Source organism: Oncorhynchus kisutch, linkage group LG17, assembly GCF_002021735.2.
Source record: "Oncorhynchus kisutch isolate 150728-3 linkage group LG17, Okis_V2, whole genome shotgun sequence".
Taxonomy (NCBI): Eukaryota; Metazoa; Chordata; class Actinopteri; order Salmoniformes; family Salmonidae; genus Oncorhynchus; species Oncorhynchus kisutch.
In genome coordinates this window covers 55624092-55638183 of record NC_034190.2, presented here as the reverse complement: position 1 = coordinate 55638183, position 14092 = coordinate 55624092, and the positions used below count along the sequence as shown (strand labels likewise).

Below are 14092 nucleotides of genomic sequence, written 5' to 3'. Positions count from 1 at the left end.
TAGTCCTCAGAATTGAGAAGATGTTCATGTTATTGCTTGGTACTACAGGTATCTGCCAAAATTATGGAAACACTTGAGTAAGTGAAGAACACAAAATATATTGAAAGCAGCTGTGGTTCCTGAGTTAATTAAGCAATTAACATCCCATCATGCTTAGGATCATGTATAAAAATGCTGGGCAGGCCATTATTTTGTCTACCATGGCTAGGCCCCCATAGGATGAAAATGCCCCCCTCTCCACAGGGCACGAGTGGTCACTGAATGGTTTGATGCCATGGCCATCTCAGTCACCAGATCTCAACCCAATTGAACACTTATGGGAGATTCTGCAGCGGCACCTGAGACAGCATTTTCTACCACCATCAACAAAACACCAAATGATGGAATTTCTCATGGAAGAATGGTGCCACATCCTTCCAACAGAGTTCCAGACACTTGTAGAATCTATGCCAAGGTGCATTGAAGCTGTTCTGGCTCGTGGTGGCCCAACACCCTATTAAGACACCTTATGTTGGTGTTTTATTTTATATGGGCAGCTACATGTACAATATAATGAGAAAGATAATATTGTATAATTGTTTTCTCATACCACACATGGCTTGGGTCTTCTTGGCAGACTCCAGCTTGTCTGTCAGTCTGCGGATGTCCTCGTGGGCCATGGAGAGCCTCCGAGATGCCTCCTCCAGATCCCTCTCCAGCCGCTGGCGCTCGGAGCGCTCCTGGGATACGTCCTCATTGTGGACCTGAGACAGAGGGAGAGCAAAGACTACGGAGTCAAGGTATCACGTCTGTGTTAGAGCTTTAAACAAATGCATGTGGTAAAAATGATGGATAAAATGTTTATAGATATTTGCATCTGAAAGAGTACATAAATGTACTGAAGCTGAAACCCAACTAAAAACCACATATTGACACTTGGTTTCTCTTGGTAATAATTACATTTACAGAGCTTCATATAAAGTGCACAATTTCCACCAGACCCATAACTCTCCATGCCCATGCCATTCAAAATGCCAGTCTTAAAAGGAAAATGATTTAAACAGATAGTGAGGCTCCGGGGTTAGCAATGTGAGCAGTTTCGTGAACACCTTGCCAGTGCGGCTCTGAAATAGGACTTGAAAGGCAAGAACCACAGAAAAGTTGACCCATGCAGTCTTGCCTCAAGTTATTACAGCATCATGGTTAGTTGGATGTGGCAGATAAGATGGGGACCTACAGGTGCACCATTGTGTGTGCTCTGTGAGGACTTGCGAAGGCCAAACAGCTTCTTCCAAGGCCTCTGAGCTGAAGACTGCTGCTCCTTGGGAAGAAAGACCACGGGGCAGAAGGATTGACAAGAGACCCTATGAGGGTATCCCCACTGTCCAGGATTAATGCCAGCTGCGTCAAAGCGTTATCAACTTAAAAGCTTAATCAGCATTTCCCAAACTCGGTCCTCAGGACCCCAAGTGGGATTTTTGCCCTAACACTACATGGCTGATTCAAATGACCAAAGATAGATGATTAGTTGATTATTTGAATTGGCTGTGTGGTAGGGCAAAAACCAAAACGTGTACCCCTTGGGGTCCAGAGGACAGAGTTTGGGAAACTTATTTTTTGGTATTAAATATCAATCTGCAGGTTCAACAATAAAGAAAGTGACACCCAGAAATGTAACCATTTAAACTGACCATCCATGATATCAAAATTATGGTTTTAACCATGTTTTTAGGCTATACAGTGTTTGCTTATAATCAAATTGTTTACAAACTAAGGAGTTTGATGGGGTACGACAATTGAACTAAACTCATGAGGCATTTATAACTTTTATCATTCAATAATCAATGGGTATATATATGGGTATATATAATGAATTTAAGTCCAAAAATTGATGTAGCAATTGCAGATTGGTCCTTCAAAGTCAGACTTCACCTCCTTATCTCTATTCTTTCACAACCTGAGAGAGATGCTGACTTGTCTAAAGCAAGAGGAGGTTTTCCACCCAGATATCTACAGTTATCCCTCTTTACCTGGCTCATGCTTTCTTTGGTACGCTGCATGGTCTCCCTCTGCTGTCTTAACTCTTCCTCCAGAGTGTGGCGAATATGATCCAGCTCGTCCTGTGAAACACAGCAACCCCACACCCCAGGACAGTCACAGACATGTAAAACTCTCTGTGACTTGGACACTTTATTGACTGCATTTCGAAAACAGCTTTCCTTATATCCTTCATTGTGTAACACAACGAGGTAGAAAATAACCAATAAAAAACATAGCCCGTTACCTGCAGGTGGACCTCCCTGAGGTTGCCTGTGAGGTTCTGCGTGTCCAGCCTCCTCTCTGCAGCCTCCAGTCTCTCCAACAGCGTGGCCCTCTCCACCAGCAGGTAGGCCACCTGCTCACTGGTGCTACTGAGGCCAATTTCACCCAAGTCCTCCTGGGCCAGCATCTCCACCACCTCCTTCCTCTGGGAATCTGTCAGACGGTGGAAAGGAGAGCAATTGGGTCAATGCAGTATCTTGCCCAATCCCAAACGGATATTAATCCCAACCGCCCAGGTATTTGTGGAGATAAAAATAAACAAGATTCTGTGTCTACACTGTTGTTCAGCCAGTTTTTTACAGAGTGTGCTAAGTGACAACAGTGCGTGCAAGTGAAGACATCTTCCATTGGTCTTGCCTAAATACCTTGCTGGAGCCTAATCTGCTGGAGGTCTGCATGGAGCTGCTCGTTGTCCTGCTCATACTCGGCTGTCAGAGACTCACGCTCCTCCAGCAGGCCACGGATGTGCTCCACATAGTTCTCCACCTGAGACAGACCGATAGCCATCCATGAATGACATTGGACCATGGATGAGGCTACCCCCCATTAGGGATGGTATTGAGAACCGGACCAGTACTTTCCTAGTACCAGTATTAAACTGGACAGAGCTGACTGAATCCAATTGGAACTTTTTGTGCCTGTTTTCAGTTCTAAACAGTGTTACCATGAGTTAAATGAAAAATAAATGTAGAATGCAATATGTGGACTGAATACAGTAGGTCATAGTTTTAATTTAAAACAAGATAGCTGTGGGCAAGACTATTCACCAGAGGTTCACCACAAATGTTATATGAATGCCTCATTAACCATTCTTTAGAACTAGGCATCAGATAACAGATCCTAGCCTACCATCTGTGGTGACTGGTGTGTTATTATGTGCATTACATCTTAGGCAACTGTTCCAGAACCAATTGTGTAATTTACTTCAAAACGGTTAGCGGGATAACTGTGGTGGGAATTGCTGATCCCAAGTCAGTTCATAGTAATTAGAGTGTGGTGTCTGCTGAGCTCCGTGCCTCACCTCTTTCATCTCGGCGGCCTGCTGTGTGCGCAGTGTGTGCAGCTCCTGGGTAGCTGTGCGCAGGTCTCCCTCACAATGCAGGAGCTGACGCCACAGGTGCCGCTGACTCTCCTCCGCACTTGCCGAGGGAGCCAGGCCGCCCTCCTGCAGACGCAGTGCAATCTGATCCAGCTCCGACGGGACCTGAGCGCCACAACAAAACACAAACAAAATGGTACATCATGGTTATTTCCTTTTTATAGGTGATGCCATGTCGTACAATTTGGAGTGATTGAATGATTTAATGGCAAAGCAGTCATTTAACTGTAATGTGATCTCCTTTGTGACACATGGGAAGACGCGCAAAGAGACCCCTGCCAATGCTAAACACTGCCTAACATAGAATTCAATACTGTAATTTGCAAGCCCCGTAACCTGAGACGGCTCATCATTCAACGATGAGACTACAAGGCTAAGACATTGTTCAACATGCTAGTAGGCAGAATTGCTTAACAAACTTCCACAGAGCATCAGGTCTCATCCACCCCCACCTGTTGTTGTGATCTAACAGAAAATATTACTACCAAGTCTAAATTGTTCTGTTAGGCTAGTTGAGTTCACAATGACTAAATTGCAATGGAACTGAACTGTCAATTGAACTGTCAGTTGCTATCACATAGGGCCCCATCTCTAGAGTACCCAAGAGGGCATACAGCCAGCCCTAGGGTTGAGGTATGGACCTCAGCTGGACAATGTGAACTACAATCCCGACACTGTTTTAACATTTAGAAACGCTAATAAAACTTGTTTGCGATTCGGTTTTGGAAACCTTTGGAACTTAACTTTCATATCACAGAAATTATTTTATAAAAACATACTGTTCGTCTTTTTTTTATAGAATCCCACAGAGGTGTTTTGCATTGCACATTTACCTAAACTAAAAGAACACTTCTTGAGTTAATGGCAACTCGGGAGGGAACAACAACAATAACGTTGACTCGTGTAGCTGTATTACACAAAAAACCTTAGGGGAAATCTGTAAAAACAGCTAAGAGTGAGTATCTTTTGTATTTATAAAGTTATTTTTGGATGATAATTAAGTTGTGTTCAATCAAGGTTTGCAAAAGTATATCGCAATCAAGGATTCATGTTTCTAGATAGAGCATTTCACACTTGAATCCCTTCAGCTAATCAAAAGGAATGTGGAATTGGAGTCATGATAAGGGCAAATAGGGCCCTGGGCTAGACTAAGAACTAGCTACTGAAGTTTAGCAACTAAAACATTTGCATTGCATGACATGCAGTTTTAAAATTAACATCTTATCAAGCTGGCTGACTTCATACATATGCCTATCTCGTTTAAATAAGCAAATTCAGGGTTGAGTTTACCTCATCATGATCCATGTCCATACACTAGCTAGATCCAAGGGAGTTGCATCTGCAAGTGATGAACTGTTTCGTTCAGTAAAAAGTTACCAAGTAGCGGGCTACATGGTATACTGTTGAACAGATTGTGGTTTGAAAGGCATGACAAGGATGGTTGCAAGCCAGTGAAATCCATAGACAGCAGTTTAGAACTTCCATCCCAAGTCAATCACCTGAAAAAGATGACAGGGCAACTATAAACAGAGCAAGGAATGAACGAGTACAGCTAAGCAAGGCTTAGTCGAGACGATTATAGTTAGCTAGCTAACGTTAGCCCCGTAAAAACATGTATTGAGGAGCTGTCATGATGGTCCAGCAGCAGCTACTACGTTGGGTTTCTCGAGAGAAACCCAAGGTGGCATTCTACTGCCGTTATCCCTAGACTCGAGTTAACTAGCTAGCGTCTATGAATAGTCTAACCTTACTGACGTTAGCTACTACAGAGAACGAAACTCTGAAGCGTGCACTAATATCGGTCTGACTGAACATTTCAGGGTGCAATGTCTCACAACAAGTAGGCAGACAACCTTAGTTAACTATCTAGCTATAAAATAGAGGCAATGCAACGTTAGCCAGTTGGAGTTTAATGAAATTCCTAATCCTGCCCAAAATGTCTGACAACGCCAGAGAGAAAAGACTTGCTAACGTTAGCAATCAGAGAGAGTTAGCGCTTGCTAACGTCAGGAAAACGAATGATCGCTGACTGCATGCATGCCAAAAAAAGTTATTAATTAATAGTTGTAGACACAACTGATCGACTTCAAATCTTGGACGCCTGGCTCGATCAAACGTATTGCACCGCCACGTCCAGCACCAGGCAATACATACCTACCTACCTACCTACCAACCAACCTAGTTAGCTAGCTAGCGCCGAAGCTCAGGTGCAGCAGACACTCACTGGTGTATCCAGTAGTCAGCAGGGGTGGACAAGTTTGGTCGCTTCTACAAGCACCTAGGCAACGGAATATACCATTCCGGTGATACGGGGGATACATGGGAAAATCTATCTATTGTATGATGGGGAGAAATATGTGGCTTTTATCATTTTATACAAAACAGGAAATGGTAACAATAAAACTATGTACAAAAAAAACAACGTTCTATACATTTAGTGGTTCTGTACACCAACACGTGGAATAGCAGGGCCAGAATGCACCCACATTTATTTCGGTCAGTACAGTAAATTCCTTTGAAAATGAATGCCTTACAACTGTATTTAGCCTTCTGTATGTCATTTAATTGAATTGCTTTGTGGTGTGATTTGCATTTCTATTTCATTGTTGCCAGTCAACTTTGTAACTCACCACACGCCCATGCAAATTAACATAATGGTTTGTGTACTGTACAGCCGCATTTAGGCCTAGCACACTCCCACTCTAAAATGGCTTTTTTTACATTAAATTTTTTCTTATATATCTTTCTTTGGGAGTTAAAGATGTGGTGAACATAAGTAGTGCACTATGATCATATAGACAGACACCAGATGTGGTTTTAACTCAAAGTGAAAGGTTTACAGTAGACAACTTTTCATGTGGTTTGCTGTTCTACCGCTCAAGGGTGGGTCTGGTTTGAGTATTTTTTAGATGGTGATTTTGGACTGAAGGGAGTCAGCAGAGCAAAGGGAGCTCTGTTCAACTAAAAGGAAATGGGCGTTTAGGGTTTCTTAAAAAAAAACTCTTCAGCATTCCTCCTCCTTTCCTCCTCATGGAAACTTTGGAAATGGAGTGATTGAAAAAAATAAAGGGGGAGTGGCAAGAGAGGAAAGGAGAGGACCACCAGAGGGGAAACTTTTACAGAGAGGCTGATTCAGAGGAGCGTGAAATACACAAACTAAGGTGCGTAGAGATTCTTCAATGATAATTCTGAATTTCTGGAGTACATTCACCAGAGAGGTTTGTTATATAAATGTTTTATAGGCCTACTTGTCAGATTCCGATTCAAGAAAAACACGTTCTTAGATCACCAGACTGAAGTAATCAGAGCATAACGCATGGATTTGAGAAAGCTTGTGACTTTAACCATTTTCTATTAATGTTTTGAATTCCATGCTAATTCTCATTCAACTCAACCATTGCGTCACATCTTAGACCTTCATTCAGTTGTCAGATGGAATTTGTTTCATTTATTGGTATAATTTGACAATCACGATATACCCACCCCAAATTGGGCCCCTCCTAAAGATAGAGATCTATACAGACGTGTTCATCCTTCTACCCTTTTTGCTGGGCTAATTCATCATGTCCCCTGTGGGTAAAATTCATGTCCCCTGGTAAAATTATATTTTTATGTTTATGACTAGCATACTACTACAGAACTACTATGTTCAATGTTTGTAGTGTTGTTGTAATAATATGAGTATGATCTATTAACCTGGATTTGCTCGTTACAAGTTTAAATGTTATAAAGCTAATGTTAAAACCATTTGTTAGCCCAGTCGAAAACGGTTTTGTCCTCCAAATTATGAAGCACTTATTCCCCTTTTCCATCATAGCAGAAGTTTGAGGTTACTTCAGTAAACAACTTGTCACAATTTCTATTTTAACCAGCCCCGCCCTCTCATTTAAGTACATGTTTATTACAGTGACACAGACCAGTCAAAGAGCAGTTTTAGAAATAGTTAAATAGCTCTCTGTTTTGTGGCCTTATGTAAAAGAGTATCCTGTATTTTCACAGCTCAGACTTTCCATTTGCGTTTGGGGTGACATTTATTCGAGCCCAGAAGCACACAGTGGTGGAAAAAGTACAAAATTGTTGAGTTGAGTAAAAGCAAAGATACCTTAATAGAAAATGACTCAAGTAAAAGTCACCCCAGTAAAATACTACTTGAGTAAAAGTCTAAAGGTAACTTGTTTTAAATGTACTGAAGTACAGTAGTTGAAAACATTCTAAATTGTGATACCTGAGTAAAAGTAAAAGTAAATGCCTAACATTAAATTCATTATGTTAAGCAAACCAGACTGCACAATTTCCTTGTTTTTATTATTTACAGACAGACAGGGGCACCTTTCAATACTCAGACATAATTTACAAACGCAGTATTTGTATTTAGTGAGTCCACCAGATCAGAGGCAGTAGGGATGACAACACGTTATATTGATAGGTGTGTGAATTGGACCATATTGCTGTCCTGCCTGAGCATTTGAAATGTAATGAGTACTCTTGGTGTCAGAGAAAATATATCAGATTAAAAAGTGGGCAATATTTTTTAGGAATGTAGTAGAGTAAAAGTAAAAAATATGAATAATAAAGGAAAAGTACAGATACCCCCGGAGGGGGGGGGGGTTACTTAAACACGTTACACCCCTGAAAGCATAGTAAACCTATGTTATGAAGGGGGTGGGGTGGGGGTGGGGCAGTCATGTGAACCTGATGAAAGACATACATTTGCAAATATTACTTTATATTTAAAAAATGTTTTTCAAGTTTAACCTTCATTTAACTAGTCAAGTCAGTTAAGAACATATTCTAGACCACATGTTTCTTTTTGCCATAATCAAAACATTGTTTTGGCTGCCCTCAAACCAATAAAAACACCAACCAAGCCAAAACTGAAACAATAAATGTTGCCTATTACTTGTAAACCATCTGTGATTTCAGCCACATTTCAATCTCCATTTTCTGACAGGGACCCTGTTCAGATGGCGTACTTGCTGATGTTTGTGACCCTGCTGCATCTAATCACCTTGGCCATGCTCTTCATTGCCACCATGGAGAAGGTGAGAGCTCTACTTCACCAATATATATTTTCATTATTGTTAGTTAAGTTGTAAATGTGTGATAAAAGTAGTTCAGCCTTTCTTAAACAATAGGTGTTTACCATACAACACATTTACTTACTTACTGCCTCTCTTTCCCTCTTAGTCCTGGTGGGTATGGGATGGGATGGAGAACTCAGATCTCTGGTATAACTGTAGATTTGACAATGACACTGGAACCTGGTTGTGTGCCTCCTCCAAGGAGACTGGTAAACATATTTTTTTACCCCATGAAATCATTGAAATCTTCCCTTCCCTGACAGTTTGAGGTGCATATTGATACATCGTTCCTTGTTCTTCCTCAGAGTGGCTCCAATCAGTCCAGGTGTTGATGGTGCTGTCTGTGGTCTTCTCTTCGGTTTCCTTTCTGGTTTTCCTTGGGCAGCTCTTCACAATGTCCAAAGGGGGGCTATTCTACTTCACCGGGTTATGTCAAGTCTTTGCAGGTAATGAAGTGAAAGAATGAACCATCTCTATCTGCCACTAGGACTGTTGTAGTTGATTTTAAAAAGGTCATGTGGTCAGAAAAAGCGCATGGTCCTAACCACCAGTGCTAGATAATGTTTACAAACATTCACACGTGCTGTGAAAGACCAACGAGCTCCCCTTATGGTGAAATACTGCAGTCTCCTTCAAATCCTTTCAGCCTACCTCTGAAAGTTTTTTCAGTGCTGTGTTACGGTTGTTTTAATATAGCAATTTGATGAAAGTCTAGTATAGGATTATTTCAACACTAGTGTAGAGTGTCAGTTGTTACAGCCCAAGTCAACCGCTTTGCAATAACCAGAAGACGAACCATTAGCTTGTTCATGAGTACATGCGACGTTAGACATACGACAACATCAATAACAAATGCCTCTTCAGCAAAGCCCTCTTCAGTATGGAATCAATCAAATCATAGGGGTGCTTAACTTCCCCCTAAATTCCTTAATTTCATTCTTTCTTTCCTTTATTTTAGACTTTTCTTGACACTATAAAATAAACAGTGAGCCTAAATTGTGCATGGCGTTTCGTTGCCATGCGTGCTGACATCCAGTATATCATTTTAGTGTTGCGATTTAGTGACTTTTTCTTCCAAATGATTTTTTTCAGCTGGAAGCAAACTCGTACTGATGATTTATGCAAACTTGGAATAGACGCATGGCCGCGGGAAGATGTTTTGGGCTGGGGGTGCTGTAATGTATGTATTTATTTATCAGGGGGTTCTGCATCACCCTCAGCACCCCTACTTCCTGTGGCTATGAATAGGCAAATGTATTTATGCTGGTTCAGTCACCGATTGACAGCTCATCAGAACAGTCCATACTCAGGCTCTTTATAACTGATGGGAGGCGCCAATTCAGCACTCTGATTGGTGTGGGCACATAATCACACCTGATGCTCCTTTTTGTTGATTATGGGGAGGTAATGCACACAGAATAATTAACTCCAAAACAGGCAGGGACAACAACATCACACAGTATACAGTAGAGTTATATTGATGTGACTAATTTAAGAGGGTTACAGGTAAGAATAGAATAGATGCTTTATTGTCTATTGTTCAACGGAAATGTTTCATTTTGCTGTCACAGTACACCCAGTGCTTGACTTGGGCAGGATCTCACTGGAGCTGAGTACCCGCACCTCAACTTTTCTAGTGCTTGAGCTCCTGCGCTTCTTACAGAATATTAGCTACAAACTGTTGTGGAGCTCCTGCACCTAAATATAAACAGTAACTCCACCCAAAATGAGTAGCGGCACCTATTTCAGTCCAAAGTAAGCAGTGAGTACACCCCTAATTTAGCTCTGGCTTTTGATTCTCTTAGGTCTCACTGCATTTGCGGCTGCTCTCATCTACACGTTGCACAATCAAGAGATCCTCCAGGACTCACGAAAGCTGACCGAGGGACATTTTGGCTACTGTTTTATACTGGCCTGGGTGTGTGTGCCGCTGCTACTCATCAGTGGAGTCATGTACATCCACCTACGTAAGAAAGAGTGACCATGGAAGAGAGGTGAATATTGAGCACAAACAGAAAAGCATAGTTGTTCACATTGAGCTATAATAATATCAGAGGTGATGGAGCTCAATCACATGAGTACAGATCTGGCTCTGTTACTTTGTTGGCATTTAGAAGCAGCTATTTCTGGTCAATCCAAATATTGATTGGATCTTGGATAAAAGCGAATCTGGTGAAGCTTTTAAATATAGCATGTTTAGTAGCCTATAGAGCATCGGTATACAGTGCTACAGGCAATTATATATATTTTTCCTATTTCCAAAATATCTATGTCTGAAAAAGTCTGAAAGCTCCAAGTCAGTATTTATTGTAAATCTGGGTGACTTATGAAGCCAATGATGACAACTGCCAAAGAAGTGTTGCTGATATATTGCAGAATCAAGCTTGTTTTGATTTGAAATGTATGTATATGAATAGGGAAATATATTTTTGTACTTGCAATATGTAGTCCTATCAGCTAGAGCTGCTCCAACTTTCCTAAATAAAACACATAGAATATGCGTTGAAGTTGTTTCTTATTATATTCTCTTTTATTTATTTGATTGAAATGCTCTTATTTTCAGTTTGCAGGACAAAACACGCCACGTACATCTTTTATATTCAATTCAGTAACAGTTACCAGTAGTGATCATATCCTGTTGTTCTTTTTCCCCTGAAATGATCTATCTATACATGAAGATAGCAGCAAGGTCACTATAGGTAAAGTTGTCTTCCTGGACCTAGGATAACAGATAACGCTACACAATTCAACTCTCAATGGACTAATGTCAGGAAAGGATCAAAGACAGAGTTGAATCATTAGTGTGCATGCAAGTCCACTCTAGATACTTGACATTCAATGTGCCAAAGGGGCATAAGGGATGCAGATTGGATATATAGTTTCAATAAAGACTTGATTTGATGTGGTGCCAGACATAGCATACATTAAAGCTAAGTAGCTTTGTTTTTGTTAACATGTGCATGCTTTACTCTTCTGCTAAACACAACAGCTGATTCAAAGAGGGTGTGTCGGATTTCAAAATGCTTTGGGATAAACGTGAGAATCCTCGGCCGAAGGAGGCTATCGAGGAGAGGGGAAAACTCCTCTGTTTGCTTATTAACGAATTGACACTCAATAGAGAATCTCTCAGAGAGAGAAAGGAAAAGAGGGGAAAGGGACAGGAGGGAGAAAAGATAGAGGAGTAGAGTGCTAATAGACATATAGACTGTTCTCTCCACTACTACAAGGCAAGTGGTACCGATGCACCAAGTCTGGAACCAACAGGACCCTGAACAGCTTCTACCCCACAGCATAAGACTGCTAAATAGTTAACCAAATAGCTACCTGGACTTTCTGCATTGACCCGTTTTGCACTAACTTTTCTTCTCTATTTTCTTTCTCTCTGCATTGTTGGGAAGGGCCCGTAAGTAAGCATTTCACTGTTAGTCCACATCTGTTGTTTACGAAGCATGTGACAAATAACATTTTATTTAATTGAATATGTAATTGGTCCACAGAGTAGATCTTCAAATAATGACTCAAATGTCAAACAAAACACTATTGTATTTCTATCACTTGTTTGAACATTTTCTGTTGACAACATCTTTGTCTACTGACACCCCTTCAAAGGTCTGAATACAGCTATCTACTGATCTTTCAATGCAAGCAAGCTGTCATACTTTGAACTGTTCAATGTACAAGCACTAAAACAATACATGGAAAACACTGGTTTCATAGTCTTTGGAACTTGTCTTGGAGTCATTGAAATCTAGGGGTAGACACAACAACAACAATAACAACGACAACAACATGTGTCTTTGTTGCCAGGCTATGGCAGCCACCAGCAGTCCACCAGTGTGCTCCATCTGCCTGAAGATGTTCTCAGACCCAGTCACCACCACATGTGGACACAGCCTCCACTTGGCTTGTATCGGTGGATACTGGGGAAGTAGTGACCAGTACCGGTGTCCACTCTGTAATAAGAGATTCCAGAAAAGACATGAGGTTGAGGTTGTTGAGAAATCTAAAGCTACACATACTGCCCAATGTGAAGTGTTAACCTCGGCCCCAGCCGCAGCTAGACATGGAGAAGAAGAGCCTGGCAGTGTTTTCACTGGATGGAATCTCATCACCCTGGTAACCCGTAACCACATATTCACTTGGAGCCTGACAAACCACTGGGGGAGTGGGGAGAAAAGTTGGTATGTACTGTGTGTGGATGATGGACCCTTTCTTTCTAAAATTATCTGCCGAAATTGTTGCCACCCCTATTACTAGCCTGTTCAACCTCTCTTTCGTGTCGTCTGAGATTCCCAAAGATTGGATAGCAGCTGCGGTCATCCCCCTCTTCAAAGGGGGGGACACTCTTGACCCAAACTGCTACAGACCTATATCTATCCTACCATGCCTTTCTAAGGTCTTTGAAAGCCAAGTCAACAAACAGATTACCGACCATTTCGAATCTCACCATACCTTCTCTGCTATGCAATCTGGTTTCAGAGCTGGTCATGGGTGCACCTCAGCCACGCTCAAGGTCCTAAACGATATCTTAACCGCCATCGATAAGAAATATTACTGTGCAGCCGTATTCCTTGATCTGGCCAAGGCTTTCGACTCTGTCAATCACCACATCCTCATCGGCAGACTCGACAGCCTTGGTTTCTCAAATGATTGCCTCGCCTGGTTCACCAACTACTTCTCTGATAGAGTTCAGTGTGTCAAATCGGAGGGTCTGTTGTCCGGACCTCTGGCAGTCTCTATGGGGGTGCCACAGGGTTCAATTCTTGGACAGACTCTCTTCTCTGTATACATCAATGAGGTCGCTCTTGCTGCTGGGGAGTCTCTGATCCACCTCTACGCAGACGACACCATTCTGTATACTTCCGGCCCTTCTTTGGACACTTTGTTAACAACCCTCCAGGCAAGCTTCAATGCCATACAACTCTCCTTCCGTGGCCTCCAATTGCTCTTAAATACAAGTAAAACTAAATGCATGCTCTTCAACCGATCGCTACCTGCACCTACCCGCCTGTCCAACATCACTACTCTGGACGATTCGGACTTAGAATACGTGGACAACTACAAATACGTAGGTGTCTGGTTAGACTGTAACTCTCCTTCCAGACCCATATCAAACATCTCCAATCCAAAGTTAAATCTAGAATTGGCTTCCTATTTCGCAACAAAGCATCCTTCACTCATGCTGCCAAACATACCCTTGTAAAACTGACCATCCTACCAATCCTCGACTTTGGCGATGTCATTTACAAAATAGCCTCCAATACCCTACTCAACAAATTGGATGCAGTCTATCACAGTGCAATCCGTTTTGTCACCAAAGCCCCATATACTACCCACCATTGCGACCCGTACACTCTCGTTGGCTGGCCTTCGCTTCATACTCGTCGCCAAACCCACTGGCTCCATGTCATCTACAAGACCCTGCTAGGTAAAGTCCCCCCTTATCTCAGCTCGGCGGTCACCATAGCATCTCTCACCTGTAGCACACGCTCCAGCAGGTATATCTCTCTAGTCACCCCCAAAACCAATTATTTCTTTGGCCGCCTCTCCTTCCAGTTCTCTGCTGCCAATGACTGGAACGAACTACAAAAATCTCTGAAACTGGAAACAC

General features: G+C 41.9%; 2 protein-coding genes across 4 annotated transcripts in view; one reads left to right on the top strand and one right to left on the bottom strand.

The window, feature by feature from the left end:
* The window catches only part of ccdc30 (coiled-coil domain containing 30), a 45778-nt gene extending 40065 nt beyond the window's left edge, over positions 1 to 5713 (bottom strand). Inside the window, exons 1-8 of one of the 3 annotated variants that reach the window (XM_031794117.1) lie at positions 5625 to 5713; positions 4691 to 4899; positions 3323 to 3505; positions 2667 to 2787; positions 2264 to 2454; positions 2010 to 2099; positions 1217 to 1300; positions 590 to 743 (exon numbers count right to left, since the gene is read on the bottom strand). In XM_031794117.1, coding sequence (XP_031649977.1) covers positions 590 to 743; positions 1217 to 1300; positions 2010 to 2099; positions 2264 to 2454; positions 2667 to 2787; positions 3323 to 3505; positions 4691 to 4711 — 844 coding nt within the window. In that variant the 5' untranslated portion in view covers positions 4712 to 4899; positions 5625 to 5713. The other 2 variants (XM_031794118.1, XM_031794119.1) reach the window with 2 other exon arrangements.
* Positions 5714 to 6430: 717 nt separating this feature from the next.
* LOC109908530 (epithelial membrane protein 3) lies at positions 6431 to 10981 on the top strand. Its single transcript, XM_020507182.2, has 5 exons — positions 6431 to 6561; positions 8352 to 8442; positions 8588 to 8690; positions 8787 to 8927; positions 10287 to 10981. The coding sequence occupies exons 2-5, from the start codon at positions 8365 to 8367 to the stop codon at positions 10460 to 10462; spliced, it is 498 nt and encodes a 165-aa protein (XP_020362771.1). The 5' UTR covers positions 6431 to 6561; positions 8352 to 8364; the 3' UTR covers positions 10463 to 10981.
* Positions 10982 to 14092: the final 3111 nt, after the last annotated feature.

Bases quoted from the DNA above. Each gene is read 5' to 3' on its own strand.
- LOC109908530 (XM_020507182.2), top strand. From the start codon at position 8,365: ATGGCGTACTTGCTGATGTTTGTGACCCTGCTGCATCTAATCACCTTG. The intron at 8,443-8,587 runs GTGAGAGCTCTA...TTTCCCTCTTAG, and splicing joins TCATTGCCACCATGGAGAAG to TCCTGGTGGGTATGGGATGG. The intron at 8,691-8,786 runs GTAAACATATTT...GTTCTTCCTCAG, and splicing joins TGCCTCCTCCAAGGAGACTG to AGTGGCTCCAATCAGTCCAG.